We start from the raw sequence: 24,772 nt of genomic DNA, 5'->3' as shown, positions 1-24,772 counted from the left end.
TAAGGAGAAATTAATAGCTGATTTTCAGGTGCAAGCAATGGAGGGAGATTATCTAAGATTACTCCCAGGATTTTTAATGGCCCATTAACATCAGTGAGAATCATCTGAACACAGAAAATGTATCCCTGTAGTACAGAAATCAAAGGAGGGTAACAAAGGCTAAAGTAAGCCTTTGACATTCATGTAATGAAGAGAACCTAAGCAGGAGCTGGGGAGGTGCCCTGTACTGCGTCTTCTAATCAAAAAATCTTTATCTGCAAAACAGAAAATCCTGATATGTGATGCTTTATGTGCTGTGATGTTGCAAAAAAACCCAAACCAAACCAAACCAAACCAAACCAAACAAAACACCCAAAACCAAAAACAAACAAACAAACAACTCAAAAAAAAAAAAAAAAAAAAAAAGCACAGTACATTTTCAGCTGTAGGAATAGTTAAGTCTGTAACCAATATGTCACAGAAAGACTGAAACATAATATTCTCACTGTTTATCCCATTAAGACTTCCATAGAAAAGCACATAGTTTCCTTGTTTTCTGCTGTTCAGAAAAGGGGTAATAGAAAGTATGGCAGTATGGAAAAGGGATATAAAACACACATAACTATAGATGTGGCAGTGAAAATGGGCTTTGGTAAGCAATGATTAGTGATCATTAAATTGGCTTATCCATCTTTGGGCTGGCACACGATGAGAAGTAGCAGAGTGCAAAGGTACATTTCCAATAATGGCCATCCCAGGAGGCTGTGTGACAGTGGGAGAAGATGTGTTAACTTCAGGCAGGATCCTGTTTACCACCAGGTGTGTTTTATGGCTTCTTGTTTAGCTGCACTTTCAAATATTGGATACCATATTTGTTGCACACAGCTGTTGCAAATTTTGTTTACATTTTTCACACATATTTTTAATACTCCGAGTAGAGCTAATATGTCAGATCCTTTTATGGATTAGTAACCTATGGTGATCATTCCTGGAAAAGATTGATGTGTTTGTCTGTGGGCAGGTATTCTTTTTCTTCAGCACACAATTTCTAGAAATCATCTTTTTTTAATGTTAATTCTCTTTCATTTTTATCTTTTCCCCTTTATTACTGTTAATTTCTCTTACTGTTTTCTGTTCTTATTTTAAATCTTCTCTTCCTCTTCCCTAACTAAGCTTTGTTGTCTCAAGAACTATTCTCCTGTCATTTCATATCCATGCTTCTACTCCTGCTTTCCTACACAAAATACAATCATGTTTCTTACCCTGCAAAATTGACTTGCATACTTGCATAAAACTGTGAAACTGTTGGTAGTGTGTTTAAGGTCATGCACCTTTTCTGAATACAGGCCTTTCATAAGTGTGCTTCAAATACACACAACAAAGGAATTTATATTCTTAGTGTCTCATCACCAAAATATTTATACCCTCATGGATGTTACTTCCTTCAGCCTTCCCATCTGAAATACCACTAGGATAAACTGACAGTAGTTCTGCCATGGTACTGGTATGACTTCATGATGCTGTTGATGCTGTCTGGAAAGGAACAATTAAAATTTCTGTTTTATCTTCCTGTAACTGTCAAGGGTTTTGTCTGTTTCTGAGTCTGTTTTAGTTCTTTGGTTCCAGGTTCTGAATTTAAAATAAATCCCCTCAGTCCCATTTTTTTCTCCTGCCATTTTTCAGGATAGGAGTTTGCTTGTATTGTTCTGGTGAATCCCTTTCTAGACAGGAGGGTTATCATAAGATTTCATGAAACCTTGGGTTTAGAATTCTAGTGTCACTTTGCCAGCTGACTTGTGTTTAATGCTCCACCTTGCTAAGCACTGATTGCTGCTTACTTTATGCAGAGCTCTCTTTTCCTGTTGCAGCGTGTGCTGGAGAAGCTGGTGCTCCTCTCCTGGGGTGCCTGCTCCCCCCACACTGCCAGGCCCAGCAGAGGTCCAGCCCAGGCTCTTTCTGTGCCCTGCTGCCCTACGAGTCCACCAGAGCTGCTCAGCGACCTTTGCCGTGGGCTGCAGAGGGTGATGCAGACCAGCTTTACCCCCAGCCTGCGGGAATGAGGCTTTCCATGTGATGTCAGTCAAATACTGTGGCAGTCCAGTGCTCTGTGACCAACAGCATCAAGGGACAGATGACACTGGACAGATGATAATGGATAAAATAAATTCTGCTACACATTAATCACTCTGAAATACAGATTTTTGGCAACATTTTATCCAAACTCTTAAAATGTCCAGCTCTTCTGTCAAGCATCTTACTTTTGAATTCTTTTTACTCAGAAATGTTTGATTGTCTCCTACCTAGTTTCCTTTCCTAGTTTTAGTTTTCTTCTGAGATGCATGCATCCAAATGTGTAAATGCACCTCCATAGGCTTAAGTCAGATGGTTACAGGGACAGGGTATCAGTCAGTTGCATGTACAGGTTGTCCATCAGCAAATTGTTGAAACTGAGAAAGATATGAAACAAATGTTATATGCAGCTGCCAAAATCAGACTTAGCACTGTTCTAGATTTTTTTTTTTCTTAGTACTGATATTCTTTTTTGTCTTGATGGTAATGAGACTAGACTATATATGCTTTAAAAATAGCAGTTTCTTTGAATTCTGGACAAACATTCATTCCTCCCAGACCATGTATCTTTTTAAAATGAGAGTGGAATCTGTATCTCCACCTGCTATTTCTGATTACACATTTTCTTGCTTTTGAAAAGGGGTTTGAAATACATATTCTTCATCTTAAGAAATCTTTGTCTGAAGTCTGAATTCAAATAAATAATTGAATTTTCAAGACTTAAATCACCTGCAGTTTTTATTCAGTTACATGGGTATTGCAAAAATCCTTCAGTTTTTCCTAGGTTTCCCGTATCTTCTGTGCTATTTTCTTTATATACTTCCAGTTTCTGAAGGATAACTGCTTAAGATCTTGAAACTGGTTATATATTATTATTTTCTTCTGGTTGTTTTTTGATTGTTTGCTTTGTTTTTGTCTTCTGCAGAAAGCTTTAGTACTTTTTTCCTAGTCTGACTTGTTTTCTTTTCAACCTTATTCAGAAATTAAGCAGTTAGATATGGCTTTCTTCTTGGTTTTGGCAGAGTAACACAACAATTTAGCAGAAAAAAAAACCCAAACCAAAAAAAAAAAAAAAAAAAAAAAAAACACCAAGAATTTTATGCAAAAGCTTGAAAAAGAATTAATGTAGTGCACCTGTATCAGTCAAAAGTGGAAGGATAGCAAGAGCAGGATGAATCAAAATGTGGTATTCTATTAAAAAAAAAAAAAAGTGATGCCTTCATAGTACTCTTTCTTGACTATTCTAGGGTAAGAAAATGGGTGAGGTGTATTTGTTATGCTCTTAGTTTATTGTTTGCCTTTTGATATAACAGGAATATTTATCAATCAGCTGAAGCCCCACGACGGTAAGATTCATGGTATCAGCAATAGAAATAATCCCATTAATTTTCTGATAATCTGTTTCTTAAATAATCTCTGAAGGAAATGTGAGGATTTTTCCCGCGCTTTTGCTAAGTGGTTTTTTTTGAAGTATGAAATTTATGCTTTCTTATTTGACAGGTAGGAAACTGCTGTAAGCAGTTTATATTCTGAGGTTTTATATTCTTTATATTCTTTATATTCTTAATTTGTTTACTTAATAATACTTTCTAAATCAAAATAAAGCTAGGCAATTTTTCTAATAGCTTGAGCCTTGGCAATTTTCTGGGTTAGAATTTCTATTAGAACATATTTAACTATATGTCTCTATTAGCATTTGTTAGAGTTTTAAAAAGGCAGTTTTTATTCTTACATGACATTCTGGAAGTTCATTTTTCAAATGTGCAATACAGAATTCAAATATTTGTGTATGATGTTTTGAGAGGTGCATGAGAATGACAACAATCAATCATATCTTATTAACTCACGATATACTGAGCTTGCAGTAATTAAACAAGATATTAGTGCTTACTGATTAAGATCTCAGATATTGTGAGCCAGCTGTTAATCACTTTTTGCAAGGCTAATGTTATTAGCAGATATGTATCCCTAAGGCTGTTTTTGATTATTGAATAGGTTGTGATGTAAGGAACAAAATAGACTTTTAAATTTTGTATATTGAGAGCATCTTTTCAAACTTCTGTTACTTTGAGTATGGCCCTTGAAAATTTAGGAAAAATAGTTTTGAGTTGTTAGAAAGTGGTATTGTCATGCTGCAGTTAAAATCTTCTAAAGCCTTGTAATGCTAATATACCTTTTACAAGAGTGTATATTGAAATATCAATCCATAATATTGTTATTATTAAATGCAAGTGGTAAAAAAATCTTTATCAAAACAGTATTATAAAAGGTGCAAATTTCAGAGGTAATCAATGCTTTTGGGAAAAATTCACTCAAATATGTCCTAAATATCTAGTTTAGACCATCTTTATTTCTGATGCTGATTCTTATCAAGACATGCATTTAAAATATAAAGTACATTTTTATTCATTCATAATTACTTTATTATCTTTAGTGTTAATTGACTTACATGAGAATCAATGGTGTCCATCAGATAATATTCCACTGGCTCTGTTGTGAATCACCTTTTTTAAAGGAGTTATCAGAAACTTGTGATTTTCTTCACTGAGAACAGTTGTGAACATTATGAAAATATGAAATGGAGTTACAACTCTAATAAAAATGCATGATCTATAATCAGTCTTGAAAAATGGTATGACAAATATAAGTACTTTTACTAGCTTCTTACTGAGGCTATAAAGCAGTTGTGGTATGTTTCCTGCAATTTCCTGTGCATTTGGCTTGTGGGCGTGTTTATTTTGAACAGGAGCTGAAAGAAGCTGTGTATGTTCCCAGTACATCATAAAAGTTGGGTAGCTATTAGATCAGTTTGATTGTATTTTATTCTAGTTTAGAAGGTGGGGGCTTTTATTGATTTTGTGATACTAAAAATAATCCAGTGTTAAAAATTAACATTGGCAGTTTCTTTCCAACTGGAATTAAATTCCAACTTGGTTTTATCTTAATTTGAAATATTTCCCTTCAGACGTGAGCAGTAGTGTATGGGCTGGACCACTGGGGCAGCCACAAGTTTCATCACCTGCAGCAGTGCTAGCGATGGTGCTGCGTCTGCGGCCCAGCTGCAGGGCTACAGGGCTTCTCCTCTGGGGAGGGAGGCAGAAGCAGCTGCTGGTGGATAATGTGTGGGGCTTCATGTAGAGGGTATGAAAGGGGGATTGTGACCCCTGTCATGACTGCAGGTGTGTCCTGGCCTTTGGACTCTGAGATGGGGTGGGCAGGACTGCTGGGCCTAATGGATGTAAAGGCATTGCTGCATCCTTCTGTAGATGGGAATTGGATATGTTTGTTTGCTACTCTGTTGCCATAGCCTCCATCTAGATGGGTGGGTGGACCACTGCTTCAATTCTCAGACTGGAGGTAGTGGTTAACGGGGTATCCTCTCTGGATTCCTGTGGCAAAGGAGTGTTCTTCAGATGGGTCCTGTGACCCATCTTCTTTAACATTTTTGTCAGTGACCTGGAAGAAGGCACAGAGGGCTTGGTTTTCAGGTTTGCTGACGACATTAAACTGGAGGGTGCAGTCAGTATATCATTGACAGACACCCAGGCAGGCTAACAAATCGACTACCAAAATTCAATGAACTAAATTAATAAAAGCCAATGAGTGCCACATCCTGCACCTCAGAACAAAGAGCCCCTGGCAGTGATACAGACAGGGTCCTGCATGTCTGGGGAGCAGCTCATATGAAGAGTCTTTGGGGGATCCTGATGGATAGTGAGTTATACTTGAGCCAGCAGCAGAGAGGTGAACATTATCCTGAGCTCTACTAGGATGAGCACAACTCGGAGATTAAAGGAAGGGATTGTCCCTCTCTACCCAGTGCTCATTAGACTGCATCTAGGATACTGTTTGCAGTTTATATTCCCCCAGTACGAAAATGACATTGATAATACAGAGAAAGTTCACTGCGAAGTCACCAAGATGGTTGGGGCTGGAAGCACTTTCCCTGTGAGTGAGCTGGGCTTGTTCAGCCTGGAGACGGCTTCATCAGGACCTAAATGGAGCCTTTCCATGTCAATGAGGAGATCAATATAGAGCTAGGCTCTATGTACTAGTGTCTGGGTGGACAGGAGATAATAAGTGGAATTTGAAATCGGACACAATGAAAAGCCTTTCCTCATGAGGACAGACAAACAGTAGAGCTGGTTGCCCAACAGTAGGGAACAGCCACCATCCTTACAGGCTTTCAGCTGGGCTTGTCACAGAATTTCCTTGCTTTGGAACTGAGCTTCATACCTTTCCAGGTCCCTCCCTACATGTGACAGTAAAATGATGTTTTCTCTCCTAATATAGGAGTCTTGGATTGCTCTTCTGATATATGGGACAAATCCATACCATTTCTTCTCCACAACATTTTTAAAGATGCTTCTTCTGACCTTGTTCGCAGAATCCCTCGCCCTCATAGTATCGGGGAACCATAACCTGTCCTTCAAATAGTCTGTTTAATGGCTTCATTATCATTATAGTCAGAATTTCTTAAAGGAAGGAGTACTGAGGTTGAGTATTTTTGTATGCATTTGTGAAACCGTCTCATTAGATGTAAAAGTTGTAGTATGTTAACACTGAGAATAAGGACAACTCCATGTGCAATTACAGGGAGAAACATACTCTGTAAGGGAGCTCTGTACGACTGATTTCAGCAAGTTATAATTGATTTCTGTCTGCTTTTAGTTTTATTAATGGTTCTTTGTGTGTTTGCAATGCTAATGGAATCAGTGATTCTCTGTGTTCCACAGTTATATTATTGCTCTCACTATCTACTGCCTTATCCATTTGTTCCATGTTGATCCATTAAAAAGTGTGTATTTGTGTACTTACTCAAGGCTTCTTAAGCCTGAAATTGTCTTTTCATGATGAAAGACTTGGGCACATTTCTTCTTAGAGTACAGTCATCTTTCAGATTAAGTGCTGTGAAAATTATTTACAAATTTTGTTGTAAATGTCACTCATTCATTATCAAGACCCCTAAGTGATAAACTTCTTCAGGCCTTAACAGTTATTTTTCACCCATCCTATGGCAGTAGCAAGTTGTTCAGTCCAGGTGTCCTTGTAAAGTCAGTCAGGTTGTCTCCTGGATTCAGAAGTTCATTCATATGCAACAAGTCACATAATTTTGAATATTAGCGTGAAATACATCCAAAGGAGATTTTCTTTTCTGGGATTTTGCCCTGTGAGAGGATTGCTGGTACCATTTGGGCAGATGTTTGTTCAGTTTTCTCTCAGAATCCCTTAGCAATGGATGTCCATAATTTATCCAAGCAATCTGTTCAAGGACTTCTGTTTCCTCATAACCGGAATATATTAAAAGGAGGAGATTTCGGAATTATTTTCTTTCCTGATTGCTCTATTTGTAATAGATTTTTAAGTACTTAAAACTCTTCCTGTGTTCTATTGAAATAAAATAACCTGAATTTATCTTGAATTACTTACACATCTTATTTTACAGATCTCTGACCACTTTTACATTTTTTTTTGTTTCTCTCATGACCCTTTTCAGCTCATTACCTCTTTGATGTAGTGTAGCCATGAAGCAACACTGACATAATACTGTATAAAAGGAAACAATATACTAAGATGTATTAAATGCAACACTGGTGATGGGTTAGCATGAAATTTTATTCCCTCACATTCAGCAGTGTTTAAGGAATCTTCTCTAATACCCAACTAAAGAACTTTTCTTTTATTTGTTCTGTCTGGTAAGATTGAGGAAAAACAAATCAGTAGGAAAGAATGTGAAGAAAGCATGTGTTTGCCTTTATTGCAACAACAAAATATTGATGCCTATGTTTTTCTGGCAATCCTCAGTCCTACATACCTGTTTCCATTCTTTAAGACATAATGAAGGATAGCTATTTTTTTTTTTTTTTGTTCTTCCATACAGATGACAGTTCTTTTTATACTGTAACACCTTGCACTTTTTTTCCCTTTATATTTTATCCCATTTTAAATCTTTTTATGTTAATCAAAGATATTTTAAATTTTAATTTCTCTGAAAAAGTATCTTTCTCTTTTGATCATGATAGGAAATGTGTTGTAGAAAACATCAAACCCGTTGTGAGAGAGAAAGTAGATTTGAGCCTTCTGTAATTTAGTGCTCAGGGCACTATGTGGGACTGCCTGAAGTTCTATTTCTCCCTAATCTTAAATTATGTAGGATAAAAATTGGTGACTCCAGTTCTTATGTGTCTTCAGCAAGTTTTCCCACTATAAGTATACCACAGAGTTAATTTCATTTAAAAAAGTGAAATTGGATTAGAGAATTTCATCACTAGATCTATGAGATATAAATGTTGTTGATAAAGTATTAGTTTGGAAATATAATGTGGCATTTCCATGGGAAAAAGAAGTTCAAATATAGTGCTTAAATAATTTTATTTACAAATGAAGAAAAGTCATTTATGAATGAATTTTAGCAGATAAAATTGAACTGCAGTGCCATTGAAGCTATGGATGTATTTATTAAGGACTAAAATCAGGAAATGGTGTTTTCTGCTGGAGAACAAATGAAACTCAATGCAGAGGATTTTTTTTTTCTTTGCAAGCTATTTCAAAATAAAACAGCAGTGAAGACAAGTATTTTATGTCAATAAGACTGAAGTTTGTTGTAGCAATGTCTAGTAAAAGAATGTGGTGAATCCTGACTCAGGGAAGAAATGATGATGTCTGGCTCCAGATCAGAAGGCTGAAGGATCTGTTTTACTAAAACTATACTATATTACGTTAGTATACTATCTAAAGAGATGCTCAACTATTCTACATACTTACTTCTTACTTACCTAATTACCAAAATCCGTGACTCTGCCAAGAGTCCGAGACACAGCTGGATCCGATGGGTCATTGAACCCAAACAAGCTTCACCAGAATCCAATCAAACAATCACTTCAGGTAAACAATCTTCATACCACATTCCCCATGGGAAAAACAAAGGAGAAGCGATAAAGTTTGTTTTCTCTTCTTCTCTCTGTGCTTCTCCTGAGAGACAGAATTATGTCTCTCTGTCCAGAGAATGTGAATGTCACATCGATGCCTGCCTTGAAACATAATTTGCAACTGTGAGCTTTGAACTGCAAATATGTCACACTGAAAGAGTCCTTTTACTTTGAGTAGGGTCTCAAAACATTATGCTGAACAGGGAGTACTTTAAGGCAAGTACACTGCCTAGAGACCTGCTTAAGCAGTCAACAATAAAACTGATAAAAAGATTCATCTGCCATTCTAGCTTCCTCTAGAGAGGAATGTTTTCTGTGGTATTGATAGTTTCTGAGCTGGTTTGAGAAAGTAGGTTTCAGTGTTTTTTCTTTTTTTTCTAAAACAGAGCAGTGTCAATGCTTTCTTAAAAATCACAGCTGCTGTGATGCTTGTACTATTGATCTTTTCTCTTCCTCTCACCACATAGTGAACATGCGCATGAATACCCACACACTCCTCTTCCTGAAGCCAGTGTCTAGAAAACTCAGAAATATGAAAATGAACATTTAATTTCTTCTTCTGCCCAAGTGAATTTAAATTTGTATTCCCCTACCTCTCAATGTAAGCACTGAAATCCTACTGAGAGGCAACTCCCTATGAACTTTCTGCATGCTTTTTATTATAAAACATATGATCTCTAACAATGCTATATCATTTTAGAGACATTTTGGCTTTTCAGTCCTCAGTTTTTTAGATCAGTCACCTAGAATGGCCACTATATAGAGGGTTTTAAAATGAGAAATGGAGATGAACATAGCTAGTTAAAATCTGAGATATACATATACATGCAAAGACTAAGTTCTCTTTTAATGTTTCTTATTTGAAGAAATCCTTTGTCTGGACGGGGATTTGCCTGCTAGAGTTATGTATGCCATCTCCTTAACACAAAGAAAGTACAAGGGAATGTGCTGAACTTTGATTCAAAGCTATTTATAATGGTCAAAAAAAGCTGACTTGAAAGGCTGAGAGAAATCCAGATTAATCTTATTGATTCTGAAAGCAAATAAGGTATTGCTGCGTGTCATCTTGGATCACATCAGCAATTAAATGAAGCGTAGTGTAGGTATTGGATTTTAATAGTAACAGATGAGCTTCAGTGGGACTTCAGTTCAAATAGTGTGATGGCAAATGCTAAGCTATTTAACAGGTCACTCTGCATATTTCATTTGTTACCTGATCATCTGTTACAAATGAAAGTTCAGAGTATTTTTCATTGGGATTCTTCTAAACATATGCAACGATTTCTAGCAAGAGAATTTTTCTGGATGTAAGCTGTATAAAGAGTGCTCCAGAGCTCCGTTCTTCCAGTGTTTCTGTAAAGCATGCTCACACAGCTAAAGTAAGAGTGGTCACCAGTCCAGGTGGGACAGTGATGCTCAACATCTGAACAGCTGCAAAAATCAGGGACAGTGGGTTTTCAAGTCTGTACTTGTACTGTTTGGAAATACTTCCTGCTGGCAGCATGGCTTTTAGGCAGATGGTACTGGCATAGTTTTCATATGTTGTCGTTCACAAAAAATGGATTGATAAGATATTCACACATGCTAAAAATGTGAAAAGGCTCAAAGTCTTGCAAAAATAAAGAAATGTTGGACTCTGAACAAGTGAGAATGATTAAGGCTTTATACCATGACTGAACTGTCTTTCCCTTAGACATACCCAGCAAACACTGAATAGATTTGTCTTTCTACAATTAGACACTTATATATTTGAGTTATTACTTATATTTACCTTATAACTCAGAGATCTATGACTCACTTGTTCCCTTCTAGATAGATGTACAAAGGAGATCAGATAAAATCATGCTTCAGAGGTGTCTGTTGCTCTCCGCTGCCTGGACAGATTCTAAAAAGTTGTCTTAGATGTGGGTTTCTCTTAGAAAAACAGGCTGAGAGAACTGGGGTTTTTCAGTCTGGGAAAGAGAAGGCTCCAGAAAGGCCTTAGAGAAGCCTGCCAGTACCTAAAGGCACCTTCAAGAAAGCTGTAGAGGAACTCTTTACAAGGGTATGTAGTAATGGGACAGGGCAGAATGGCTTTAAACTGAAAGAATTTAAGTTACATATTAGAAAGGAATTATTCACTTGAGGGTATTGAGGCACTTGAACAGGTTGCTCAGAGAAGCTGTAGATGTCCCATGCCTGTAAGTGCTCAAGGCCAGGTTGGACAGGGCTTTGAGCAACCTGCTTTAGTCAAAGATGTTCTTCCAAGGTGTTGAAAGTAGATGATTTTAAAGACACTCCCAGCCCAAGCTGTTCTGTGATTTCTGCACTGTAAACCTTTTGTAACATCCATTACAGGCTGAAGATACCTACATGTGGATGCCTGCTGACATGACCAATGTTTGTATCTTATTATAAACATGGAAATCTGGTCTTGCCTCCAGCTAGGAAAGGACCTGGATATCCTAAGTAGCCTGTGTCAGCTTTATGTGCTCAGAGGTCTTAGGATATGTCAGTGTCTTAAATGGCAGAAGTGATCTACATATGGACAATTGCTTTGAGCCCAGGGATAGCCCAACTACATGAACAATTCACCTGAGCAACTGCTGTGTATATAATTCAGAAAAAATTTAAATGTTGTCTAGGCTGCATTTTCCATTGCATGGAAAATTAATGCATTAATTAAGATAATTTTTCATGTTTAAGTTTATTTTAAAATCCTTCAAGCTTTCATTCAGTACACAGGACATGTTTCTCCTTTAATTCCATTACTCTGGTTTTTATACAGTCTACCATTCAAGAAAACGTAGATTAACAACTTGATTTTAAATCTTCTTTTAAAAACAAATACTGCTGCTAAAACTTAAAGAATGCTTTATTTTTCTTCACTTGCATAAAGTGCAGTGCTGTGATGATGTTGTAATATACATTAGAAATTAATAAACAAATAGTATTTTTCAATATGATCACTCATTTCAGAGCAGTTGTTTTTTGTCTTCTGTGCAGTGACTCTAAAGATCTGAAATATCATTTGTCTGCATATTTTAACAAACAGCTGTAAGCAGTCCTAATACCACAGTTTTTGTTTGGAAAAGAAATATCTGACTGAATGTCAGATATTCAAGGGAATATCAAGGGAAATTCAAGGGAATAAACCAGAAATTAAAATACAGTTTATTTTCTACTACTAATGAATAAAACATTGTTTATACCAAATAGTTGACTATCATATGTAGTTTAGTAGTTATTAGTCCAGTGATGATGTAACTTAAGAAATGTATGTTCATCTTATCCTAAAGAAAACAAATTCTGTAACAACTGGGTCGAATTATGTTTTACAATGTGAAAACATAGTTTTCTATTGTAACAGAACTCTGTATCTTCATGGCAACTTTTATGAAGGTACAGTTCTTTTTCTGACAGAGTGAAATGAGTATCTTTAAGACAGGAACAATATTTTACTCCCCCACTTCTTGCCAAAAATGAAAAATATGTTCTCATATCTTTATACATACCTATCTGTTTCTAATACATTTTCATAAACCTTTGTATAAATAAAGTCAAACAGGACATCATTAATTTGCAACACTTCTTTGTGTAACAATACAATGGAGAAATTTTTGTAACTTTTTTACTCTTTGCATATTAATGTCTACTTCAAAGACCACTTATCCTGTATTTTCCAGTACAAAAGAGACTTTTTATGTCTAATCTATTTGAAGACTAGACCAGTTTTCTGCTTTCTGTAAATAATGCTCATTGTTTGCTTTCATTTATTGCATGGAATAGAGCTTGTTATTCACCATTATGAAATGTTCATTTTCTTAAATTTTTTTGTATGCTTTTCTTTCTGCAGACTAAAACTGGTATTGCATTGTTGTATGATGAAGTATCTGAAAATGCTTATGACATCCGACTGAAGCTTACAAAAGAGGTATTAACAATTCAAAAACAAGATGTCGTCTGTGTTAGTGGAAGTGATCACAGTGCAAATGTAAGTGCTTCTATATCCCTGTGCTTTTGGCTGCACACTTTAATCTCTTCTACAGAGGAGTCTTTATTGTATTGGAGTGCAAGAGATTTTATTGGGTAATGGAAATACAAGTAATTATCAGTTGTTGGGTCTCCTGTGCTTACTTAAATTCATAAGGACAAAAACTGCATTTTGGACTAGCGCTACGCATAATTTATTATAACATTTGTAATCTTAATAGAAGCAAAAAATGTCTATAAATACCAAAATTAAAGCATTCTTCCACCAAATATTTCTGGGCCATTAAATTAAGAGAGAAAAGGAAAAAGTGTTTCCTAGTGAAAGTACTTTAAGAGTAAATTGATACACCAAAGTTTCTTTCATTTGTGTATCAGACAGGATGTCTGTTCAAGGGCATTGAGCTGACTGAGAACACTTGATGGGCAGTTATTTCACTGTAATTCTGTTTCAGGCAGAGATGGAGCTTAATCAGTGCCAGCATGTATGTGGTGCTTTTTTTAACCAAGGTTCAGTTATGCTGCATTTTCAAAGCCTGTGGTGCCTCTAAGCTATAGAGGAATCTTCTGACGTTACATTTGGTAATGTCACTAGATAAACTGGTAACGTTTTGCATAAGCAGTTCAGCAAAGGTGTCTAAATTATCAATATCCTTAAGTAATGTATTTAATTTCCTCATATAAACAGTGTTCTTGAATTTGGAATACATATACTTAACTGAGTAAAATCAATTTTATGAACTTTGCTGGTGTTTCTTAGAGTGCACAATTCATGGCAGCCTCCTCAGAGTGGGCCAAGGGAGAGTGTTTCTGTCTGCTTGCTGTATTGCATCATGTAAAGTTACAAGCTGGGACTTGGGGACATCAAGTGGGTTTGTGGTACTCTGCTAAGAATTAGAAGCAAAAAAGCATATAATGGGTATTTGTATATGTATATGAGAGTATGTTAGAGAGTTTGTCTCTATAATAGGTAAATATTTCATTCCTGCTTCAGTAAATACTTAAATAAATTGTTTAATATCGTATATAAGATGATTTGATTTAGCTTTTAGCAATTTGAAACATTACGTACTTTTCCATGGAATTCTGTGGAACATTCTCTTTAAAATGTTCAAAAAGGTTGATCGGTGACAGGCATGTCCACTTCTGGTTGGTTTGCTGAGATAAGTATAAGCCTCATTCATCAGCTTTGCATATACTTTCTGCTTCACTGAGAAGCATGAAAAAACACAGTTTGGTTTTTTTTTTTACCAGGCACTGCTGTTAATGCTGATAAGTTGTATGCAAACTTGTTGCAAGTGTCATAGTAAAATATAATGAGAGTTCAGTATATAGTGTCTGTGGATGTAATTATACAGGATTGCTATGGACTCGATGGTGTTTAAATGCCTTGTATATGAATTTCATAGAAGAAGAATCAAAATTCTATCCTATATAATCCTAGGTTACTTCTCAAATTAATTAACACAAGCTAAGTGCATCTGAAAAAATACTGTGAGAAAATATTGTATCAAATCTGTGTATGTATTGATCAACACCCAAAGTACAGCAGGACACGCCCCACCCAACATTCTCAATATCCAGTCTAAAGCAGTATAAAAGCCTGCCCTGAACAACCCAAGTCTGACTCTTCCTTTTAGTATCGAGATTTGGGTTGATTTTGATGCCTTTTACTCCTACATTTTATGGGTATCCTAAATAGTATTTCCTGATGGAAGGCAGGGCAAGGAGACAAGCTTTGATAATATTTAAGCAATTGAATTTTGAAATAAATTCTGGAAAGTAATAGACCTTGTAAAGGAAGCATAGCTGGGATATGCAGCCACTGTATATAAAATTAATCCAAATGTCTTGGTTGTAGTTCACCAGTAGTGATCACAGTAATGTGTAGAGCCTAGAAAGAAGTGATTCTCAGGACTGTGGCAAAGAGAGCAGTTTTTCTTGGTTGTAAATGTGTTACTGTGTGAAAGTAAGTGAATTTCAAGTATAATCCAGATGGTAATTTAGGTTAGAGTTGTAAAGTATTATGTGGCTCTAGGTATGACACCCATTCAGAAGGGATTTCTTCTACCTCATACTATTGAGAAATAAGTGTGGGCTGTTCTGCTGAGCTGCCCTTTCCTGGACAACACTGTTAACATTATCCTTATTTTCCCTAAGTTTTCTCACTGAAGACTCTGAAAACTAAAATTTAAGGGTCTGATCTATTTCTTTGTGTCCCTTACAAGATCTCTGCAAGGTCCCTTTCTGAAAGTGTCTTCTCCAGTCCTCACAGGATACTGTTGTCAAACTCCAGTCAGAAAAATGTATTACACTGTCTTCATGGCCATATTCACGTTTTCTGCATTTGAACCAAATAAAAACTTCTGGACAACTAGCATTTAATATAAACATAAATTGAGTGTAAAATTGAGATAAACACTATTATTTTTTACCATATATAAATTTCTAGTACATAGGAGCTCAAAAGCAAATTTGAAATCAGGCTGAAATAGCTGGTAATTCTCTAGCACTGAGTTTGGTAAGTTTTACAATTACAGTTACATGACAGAAATTCCAGAGATAAATGCTTTATATTTCAAATGGTTAAATAGGATAGTGTTCATCCCTGTTCTGTATGATTAAAAATATTAATAGAAAATTGTAACCTGAAAGTCAATGCTATAGCAGTCATAAACGATCACATTGTCTTACTGATTTATCCTCCTTTCTCTGTATTTTTTAATTCTCAGGTACTCCTAGTTAATCCTTATTTTGCACATAGCCATTCTTCAAATTAGTTCATTTGCAACAAAAATAGAAATAACTTTTGCCTTCTTTTTGTACTCACCACAAATGCATGGAAGGAGAAACAACTGGGTGTAGAATGAGTTTTCCTCTTAGGTGGGACATTTGAATGGAATATTATTAAAAAGGAAAGTTCTGTTTCTACTTGCGGTAATGTTTTTTTTATTCAACCACCCTGACATTGCTGGAGAAGCAGCACCGTGAAGCACAAACAGGATGGGAGGAACTGGGGAAGTATCGATGGCAACTGCCTGACATGGGTAGTGGAGGTTCCCACAAGGAATGGTGTGCTCCTTGACCTTTCACTAAAAAACAGGGAGGGCCTTGTTGGAGATGTGAAGGTTGAGGGCAGCTTTGGCTGCAGCAACCATGAGATTGTTAAGTTCAGTACAGAACAAGAAAAAGCAGGGCAGCAAGTAAATTGTAACATTCAGCCTCTTCAGGGCTGTAGTCTCTTCAGGGGGGTCTTCTTGGAAGAATCCCATGGGAACAGGCCTTTCAGGGAGGAAGGGTCCCAGAGAGTTGGTTAATATTGAAGGATCGCTTTCTCCAGACTCAAGAACAAACCATCCCAGAGAGAAAGGAATTGAGAAAAGGGGTCAAGAGACCTGCATGAATAAAAAGTAACTCCTGTCATTACTCAAGCGTAAGTAGGAAATGCAGAGGAGATGGAAGCAGTCAGACCATGTGGAATTAATGTAGAGAGGTTGTCAGAGTAAGTACAAATGAAATTAAGGCCAAGTTCCACCTGGAATCACATCTGGCCAAGGATGTCAAGGACAACAAGAAAGGCTTTTTAAAATACATCAGTAACAAAAGGAAAACTAAGGATAATGTGGGCCCATGACTACATGGAGAAGGGACCCTCATAACAGAGGATACAGAGAAGGCAGAGTTACTGAATGCCATTTTTGAATTGGTCTTCACCGGTAAGACCAGACCCATGGAATCTTTGACCCAAGAAACCAGGAAAAAAGACTGTTGGAAGGCAGACTTTCCTTTGGTCAAGGAGGATTGGGTTAGAGAACACCTAGGTAAGCCTGACATCCTCAAGTCCAGGGGCCCAGATGGGATGCATCCACAAGTACTGAGAGCAATGTCAGATACCTCAGCAAGGCTGCTTATGCTCATCCCTGAAAGGTTGTGGCAATCAAGAGAGGTGCCTGAGGACGGGAAGAAAACAAATGTCATCCCAGTTTTCAAAAAGGGAAAAGGAGGAGGATCCATGGAACTGCCAGCCAGTCAGCCTCACCTCAGTCCCTGGAAAGGTGATTGAATGCCTCATTTTGGAGGTCATCTCTATCTACATGGATGACAAGCAAATGACCAGGAATAGTCAGCATGGATTCACTAAAAGCTGATTGACATGGTTGACCAACTTGATTGCCCTCTATGATGAAACAGCTACCTGGATGGATAACAGCTGAACCTCAATTTCAGTAAGGCTTTTTACACCCTCTCACAATATCCCCCTAGGCAGGTAACCGAGCACTGGTACAGTTTGCCCTGAGGGCTTGTGGAGTCTTCTTCATTGGAGATATTCAAGAACCATCTAGACACAATCCTGTGCCATGTGCTGTGGGATGACCCTGCTTAAGCAGGGGGATTGGACCAGATGACCCACTGTGGTTCTTTCCAAACTGACTCATTCTGTGATTCTCTGAATTGGTGCACACTCATAGAATCCAAGCACAAAAGTATTGACAGAAATGGTGAATTGAAAATCAATAGACAGCTTTCTTTATCTGTCAAGTATTTTTAACAGAAGATATTTTTCCCTCCAGATTTAAAGTTAAACAATACTCACAGAAATAAATTAATTGTACGACATACAGAGTGATCAATTTTAAAGGAAAAACAGGAAGGCATTAATTTTTAAACTTTATATTCACGAAGGTATTACTGTACTTTAACTATTTCTCACTTTACCTGCTAATACTAATTTCTTACATACAGTACCTCATCCTTCATATTCTTTGATTTTCATCCATGTATATTGCTTCATCCTTCTCCTGTTGACAGTCCACAGTTTTATGCTCTCCTCTTTCAATAAGCATTTTCTTTCTTTTATTTTTTATTTTATTTTTGTAAAAAAGAACAGAAATCCATCCTGTTATTTATCAAAATTAGTCCTTCTCACAGAGTTAAATTGTCTCTGAATTGGTCAGGGGTCAGGCAAAGAGTTTTTGAATGCAGGTGGATGGCATCTTGATTGGAAGAGGACTCCCCAGAGGCTTATTTGAGTCTAATAGGAATAGTATAACAAAAACCTTTGTATGCTCGATATTTGATGCTCCAGCTTCACGAACTGTGTCTTAGAATGAAGTAAAGTATGTGAATAAGAAAGAAAAGCAGCAAGATTAGTTGTTTTGTTGATTAAAAAAAAAAAAAGAAACAGTGTCTGAAAATACTGTTCAAACCACTGATGAGATTTCTATGGCTTTTCCTTTATAACTCGGATGCTAATAATGACACAGAAAAATGTTACCTTAGAAAACCTCTAGGGAAAAGATCTGCAAAAAAATCTAGAAGGTTTTTTTTTTTTTAACCCAAGGAAATTTCTGTCTCAAGAACTGTTAATATTGAAGTTGGACCAGTGATTGTTCTACCATTGCTGGTGTGGTATTTTAGTCCAAAATTGTTTTTCTTTAAAAAGCTAATGATGAACAATTTGTCTTTTTTCCTATCTTTTTTTTTTTTTTTCTATCTTGTTTTAAAAATCAAGTGAATGATTTAGAGTCTTCCTTTTGAAACTAAGATCTCTTGTATGGAGAAAATACATTATTTAACTGTTTGTTATTTGTTTTCCATGCTCTGGAAAGCTGACCTAGATGCTTAGAAGATAGATATCAAGCAATTCCTTAGGAACTTTATTACAATAGATCATATGCTTGTCTTGCTGCCAATCTGAGTACAGTTAGAAGTTTGCATCACAAAATAAATATGAGTATTTTTCAGCATGACAAAAAAACTTTATTATTAAAAATTGAAAGAATAAGTAGCTTTTTAAAAGGCTGTTAAATAAAACAGAAGAATGCAAAGGACACTTTGAATATCCCTGAAAAACAATCTCATCCTGAAATGTGGAAAGAGTCCAGCTAAGAGTGAGTACTCATACCAACAAGATAAAAGAAAGGCATCACAACTTTGATAAGCTATACATATGCATAAATATATGTGTCCTTTAATTGAAATTTCAATAAATCTATTACACTGGAAGCTATGGCAGTGTCAGGACTGGTAAATTGTAGCTTAGACATTGTGAGAGATCTTGTAGCAGTTTAAAACTTTCAATAGTTAGGAGCAAATTGACTGTGATGGAAGCATGAGGCTTTCCAGTGTTAGTATTTGGGATATTGATGGTTTCAGCCTCTGTTGTTTATCTTCACTATAGCTAGCCTGTGAAATGCTGTGTAAAGTTGAATGCAGACTGGCATTACTCAGAAAATCTGCATTCTGGCGGAATTTAGCTATAATTTGTTCTTATTGAATGCCTTTTAAATTGAAAGTAATAAGCTAATTTTCAATGGGAAAAGTATTATCATATCTTGACACAGGGCCTTATATGTGTTATTAGTGACTCTGGAAATCTACACTTTTACATGATCTTCATTGATCTAATTTGTCTCTGAGAAGAGTCTGGGGTCTTTTCACACCACTTGCCAAAAAAAGCTCCTGTCCCAAACTGAATATTTGATAACTCAGTGGAGGAGAATCTGAGTATTTTTCTGAAGTCATACTGAGACTGTTTTTCATTCAGACACATTAATATGATTCCTTCCCTCAGAGGAATAAGACACCATGGGCTTTGTCAGTCATCTTAACTAGAATAAATCATGTAATAATTTATTTTGAAAGGGACCTCTTGAGGTTATCTAGTTCAACTCACTACTGAAAGTGGTGATAGCTTCCAAGTTGCTTTGTCCATTCATGTTTAGAATATCTCCAAGGATGGAGATGCTGCCAGCTCTCTGGGCAGCTCTTGATGCTTAACCATGTGAAGTTCTTTCCTATTGTTATGCTCAGTTGGAATTTCCTTTCTTGCAAGTTGTGACTTGCCTCTAATGCTTTGAACGCCTGTGAGAAAAATTGGTTTTTGTTGTTTTGTTTTTGGATTTTGTTGTATAATGCTCCCTTAGCTTGGCTATGTTTGTAAATGAAATGAGTGACTTCATTTTCATCTAAAAAACTCCACAGAAATTCACCAAAAATCTACTTTCCCCTTAAGAAATGCCAAAATAACCCCCCAAAAAACCCCACACAAAAAAACAAAACCCCCCAACTTTTACCTGCAGTAATAAGGTAACATTTACAGTAAGATAATAATGTAAACTGATTAAAATGTTATTATATTTAATCTGCAGATGTCCCAGGTCTGTTTTAGCACATGAAAACATCTGCTTTGACTTTATACAAAACTGAACATCAACTGACATGCCTCAATTAATTTTTACTGCATTCTTCCTGTCCTTTTAGGAGAAGGTGAGAACCTGTGCAGAGCAAGAAGTTAAGCTTCAAACTCTCTCATTCAAAATAATATTTTTATTTTTTTCTACTGTTCCTTATTACATCTTGCCTTCATTTCATGGAAGTGGAGAATGAGGCATAATGTGTTATCATGAAGGACTAATTTCTGTCACATGTGTCACATGTCTTTCACTCTCTTTCTTGAAGTTTTCTTGACTTACATTTACATTGTCTCAATAATTTTTTCCACTTATTGAGTTATACTGTCTTTTTAAACAATGCAAATATTTCTAAGAATATAGAAGTCTATTAAAAATGATCCAGACTTGGAAGTCAACAAAGCAAAAAAATTAACAAAAAAAACCCCAAAAACATTAACAAAAAGCTTTTCCTGGAAACCAGACATTGTAACCAACAGTACAGCAAATCCTACCAGTAATAAAGTTCTTTAATTCAGACCCAATGTAGTTTTCTAGAATAATTCAGACTCAGTGTAGTTTTGTAGAAAACCTGCTTCATTGTTTTTCAAACCATTCTCTGGTTGTTTACCTGGTTAATTATAAGATGCTTATGGTTACAGTTCCCTGAGTCAACAGTATTAAGGACTTGTGGGAATTCAGACATGGCATGTTCAGTCAGACTGTGGCTGTGTGACATTTACATTTTCCTCATACTGCGCTCATTTTTTTATATACTCAGGACATACATAAGTAGTAACAGCAGTGAGTAAGGAAGCAGCAGTCAAAACTCAGTGCGTTTTGTCTTATAGTCAAGTATTCTTTGATCTTGACTGCCATATACTGGAAGAAGGAATCTCTGTTCTAGTCCTAGGTGTTGGCATTGTAGTTCATCTGGTGTGCTTGTATGATCTATTCTCTATCTTTGCATACTAGCAAAAGGCTGTGTGGCTCTAGCCTTGTCATGCAGATGCCTATATTGTTAGACTTAGTGGTTAACCATAATCCAGCACCATCTCTTGTTAGCGTGTTGCACATACCTGCTCCCCTCAGTATGGTGTTTCTTTTGAATTCCATCTGGAAATAATTTTGGCAAGAGAAGGCCCTATTGTACTTTTAAATCCATATTTCTACAAGAAAAGTCAGTGTTACAAATGGATGTGGGGATTTAGATAAGTTCTTGCCTTTTGCCCAGGACTCTGGCAGCAAGCAGTAGCTTTATTGAGGTGGCTAGCACTTCAGTTTGTAAGTTCTCACTCTCATTCATTAAGTTCTTTAATAATGGCAGATTTGGTCTATTATAGAACGAATAGACAAAAACTAACTTAATAGACAAAAACCTAACAGACATAAGACTTAAACTAATACTGCACAGGAATAAAGAGGAGAAACTACTAGTACCTATTAATGTTACAGCTAGAGAAGAAATAATATGACTTAGGATTCAATGTATGTTACTATGTAATTGTTGGTGGGGCACTTATCAAGATCTTTTCCCTCAATCACCTGAGGGAGATAACCACGGATTTGCCTCCAGACTCCAGGAAGGAGTCTCTAATGCTTCAGGGTGTGTGTGTAGAAAACTTCCCTTTCTGTGAAAACTTGTCTGTCTTTTATAGCTTATAAAACAGCATCTCTTAGTCAAGAATATTTCTTTTATCTCTTCACATATCATCTCTCCAAACTAAGATGTTGATTCTTAGCTGCGGTCTGAGCCCTTTTGGCACCAGAGATGACCCCTTGCTGGTCCTTTTAGTGCCTGGATTATGTCTTCTGTCTGTGATAGAGAGGAGGGGGGAGTAGGCGTCCTGCCACAGTCAGCCAGCAGGTGCATGGCAACCTGCAGGCACTGAGTAGGTGGAATTTTGCTGCCAATGAGTGAGAAGAGAGGGTTTTATGAGCAGACGTGGAAATATCTATTTAACAAAATGCTAAATACATGTTGAACAATTTGCTGAGGAAGCTCAAGGTTTGGAGAGGTGGAGGCTGTGAGCTGAGAAAGCCCTCATCATGGGAACTCTCCATCTTGAGGAGAAAATTTCCTGAAGAATTTCAACCTTGCTCACCACATTCTCTTTTCTTCTTTTGGAATATGTGACAACCAGCAGGATGTCTGCCCATTATGATACATTTTACTGGGTCTCACATTTTTACAAGACCTGTTTCTTCAGTCATTTCCTATCTCATAAATACATCATGGTACCTGTCAAGAGTTGCTAAGAAAAGGAACGTATGGCTGATATGTTAAGTTTTAAGAAGAAAGCTAACTCTATCCCAAGTGAAACCAGGACAAACTATCTTCTTACCTCTTCAGGTGTCAGACTGTTTTTTCCTGCATCCATGCAGGACAGGTTACAGGCTTCTTTTTTAAGTCTTATTATTACACTTTCTTGTTTTGCTTTTTCCTTTCTCCTGTATGTTTCCCAAGGGCCTGGGTGGCAAACTCTGCATTTTTTTTTCTATTGCAAACTTGCTATGTAGTATCTGTAGTTAATTTCACATCTTACTTTCAACAAGTAAGGAGAATTTCTGTGACTACTTCCAATAAATACCAGATGCAAATTTAGAAGTAGGGATAAATTTATTTTTAAAAAATCTTGTAAACAATGCAGCAATTATTTCTTTGTTCTCTTTGTTCACCTTTTCCAGACTTGTTCACTTGTTCTCTTTGTTCACTTTTTCCTATCTACTTGTTTATCCACTTTTCATGTTTAAGGACTAGTCTGCTATCTATTAAGGTAATAGTCTTCTTGTGGTTTGAGTGTGGGGTCTAGATAGGCTCAGGTACCAAAGCACACTTAGTCATGGCTATTTATCAAATACATATAATTCATATATATTCCTTTTCTGGGTTAAGTAAAGGTGACCAGTCGCCTTGAGTCAATATCAGTGATTTTTGTCTTAATTGGTAATTTTGATGGTGTGTCATGATACTGGCCCTACATTCCATGAAATTTTTTGGTGTGGCCACTGTTATGAACAGTACTGTCGATAATAATTGGTGGACCCATTTTTGCCAATATCTGTCTGAAGTAGTATAAGGCACCCCTCAATAATTAGAGAGCTTAGCCCAACTACTCTTAGCCCATGGGCACAGACTCAGGCTAACAAGTGGAGTTGGTACCAGGCATTTATCCTTGTAATGCTATTGGTCAGTGAAGCCAAAAGATGGACAGGAAGTGACACCATCACTGAGGCAGTGGTCAGCTTAGTTACCCTCAAGGCTATTATTGGAAACATGAAGACGTGACCTTGGCAACTCTGCCCAGCTCATAACTATGTCCTACCCTAAGAGAGCTACTCCCACCAAATTTAATGCTGTCAGCATCCAGGTCCTGCAGCAGGAAAGATGCCCACACAGGATACAAGTCAGCCCAGGGATTCCCCACTCGACCTCCTTGCTATGGGGACAGAGCAGTCCAGGAGGACACTGGTAGGGTCATCACAATAGTTTTGATGATAAATAGAAGGGAAAAGAACAAACTTAAAGTGTTGGTGATCTGTCTCTTTCAACCTGTCCTAGCCATTGTGAACGGGCTTGTTTCTTAGAAGAGTTTCTAGAAAACCTAAAGAACATGGACTGTGTCAAGTGCTCCAGCCTTTTCTACTGTGTGCTTCAGTTTGATGCTTGGAAATAATATATGTATTCATTAATATTTTAATGGAGACTGAAACAGAGAAGTAAAATATTGTACATACATCTTTTTTCAAAAATATATCTTTATATCAATGATTTTGGAGTGTTTCAAGCAGAATCTTCTTCTGAAATCCCCATAGTACATTATTCATTTTGATAGATAGGTAGCTAGCTAGCTAGCTAGCTAGCTAGCTAGCTAGATAGATATAATACTTTTTTGTAATGAGAGGTCTTTTACCACAAGTGCCAGTTCTGGGTGTTAACAACCTGGTAGTAATGACATAATAGGTAGGCATTGGCCTATAGGTGGATGTAAAATCTTCCTAAAAAACAGCAACAGAAATAACCAATTGCCTTAGAAATAAGCAATTGCCTTCTTGCATTTCCCATTAAGCTCCGGTCATACCACTTCATATGATCAAATAACAAGACTTGAAAGACCTTCCCAGAGATAAAATTTCTATCACTGTTTTTCGACAGAATCTAGTAAGTCTTCTGTGTAGAGCAATCTCATACCTAAAAGATGGGTATTTGACTATATAGTTCTTCCCATTGTACTTGGAAGTGTCATTCAATGTGCAGCTAATAAAAGTACAGCAATTTTTTCAGCTGTATTATTCATTTTAGCTGTTATAAGCAGCACTGCACCTGTTACCAAGTAGTGTCTTCTTTATACAGTTGTTGAAATAGTGTTCTTTTGAATGGTGTCTGCAGCTTATATGGATAAAATTTTCTGCTGTATCTGTTTTTCAACATATTCCCTGTCTGACATAATTCTTGGAGTTCCTAAAATTTTCTGCCAACCAGTTGACAGCTTGCAACAATAAAAGGTCTCAAAAGTATAGGAATATTTCATACTGGTATCCTGCCAATTACAGTTTTATTTCTTACATTCTGTATATTCAAATGCATCTTGAAGTTTTATGTGGGGTATTACTTTGTCCTGTAATCTCCTAGAAACAGGAAACAAAACAGAC

At 36.6% G+C, this 24,772-nt stretch overlaps 1 protein-coding gene across 3 annotated transcripts in view; it reads left to right on the top strand.

Moving 5' to 3' along the window:
* Positions 1 to 24,772, top strand: part of SNTG2 (syntrophin gamma 2) — a 226,420-nt gene that overhangs the window by 73,214 nt on the left and 128,434 nt on the right. For all 3 annotated transcript variants that reach the window (XM_072926387.1, XM_072926385.1, XM_002195418.6), the window contains exon 3: positions 12,814 to 12,951. In XM_072926387.1, coding sequence (XP_072782488.1) covers positions 12,814 to 12,951 — 138 coding nt within the window. The remainder of the gene's footprint in view (positions 1 to 12,813; positions 12,952 to 24,772) is intronic.

The sequence above is a fragment of the Taeniopygia guttata genome, chromosome 3 (assembly GCF_048771995.1).
Source record: "Taeniopygia guttata chromosome 3, bTaeGut7.mat, whole genome shotgun sequence".
NCBI lineage: Eukaryota > Metazoa > Chordata > Aves > Passeriformes > Estrildidae > Taeniopygia > Taeniopygia guttata.
Note: the sequence above shows the minus strand (reverse complement) of the source record. Positions and strands in the feature narration are given on the sequence as shown.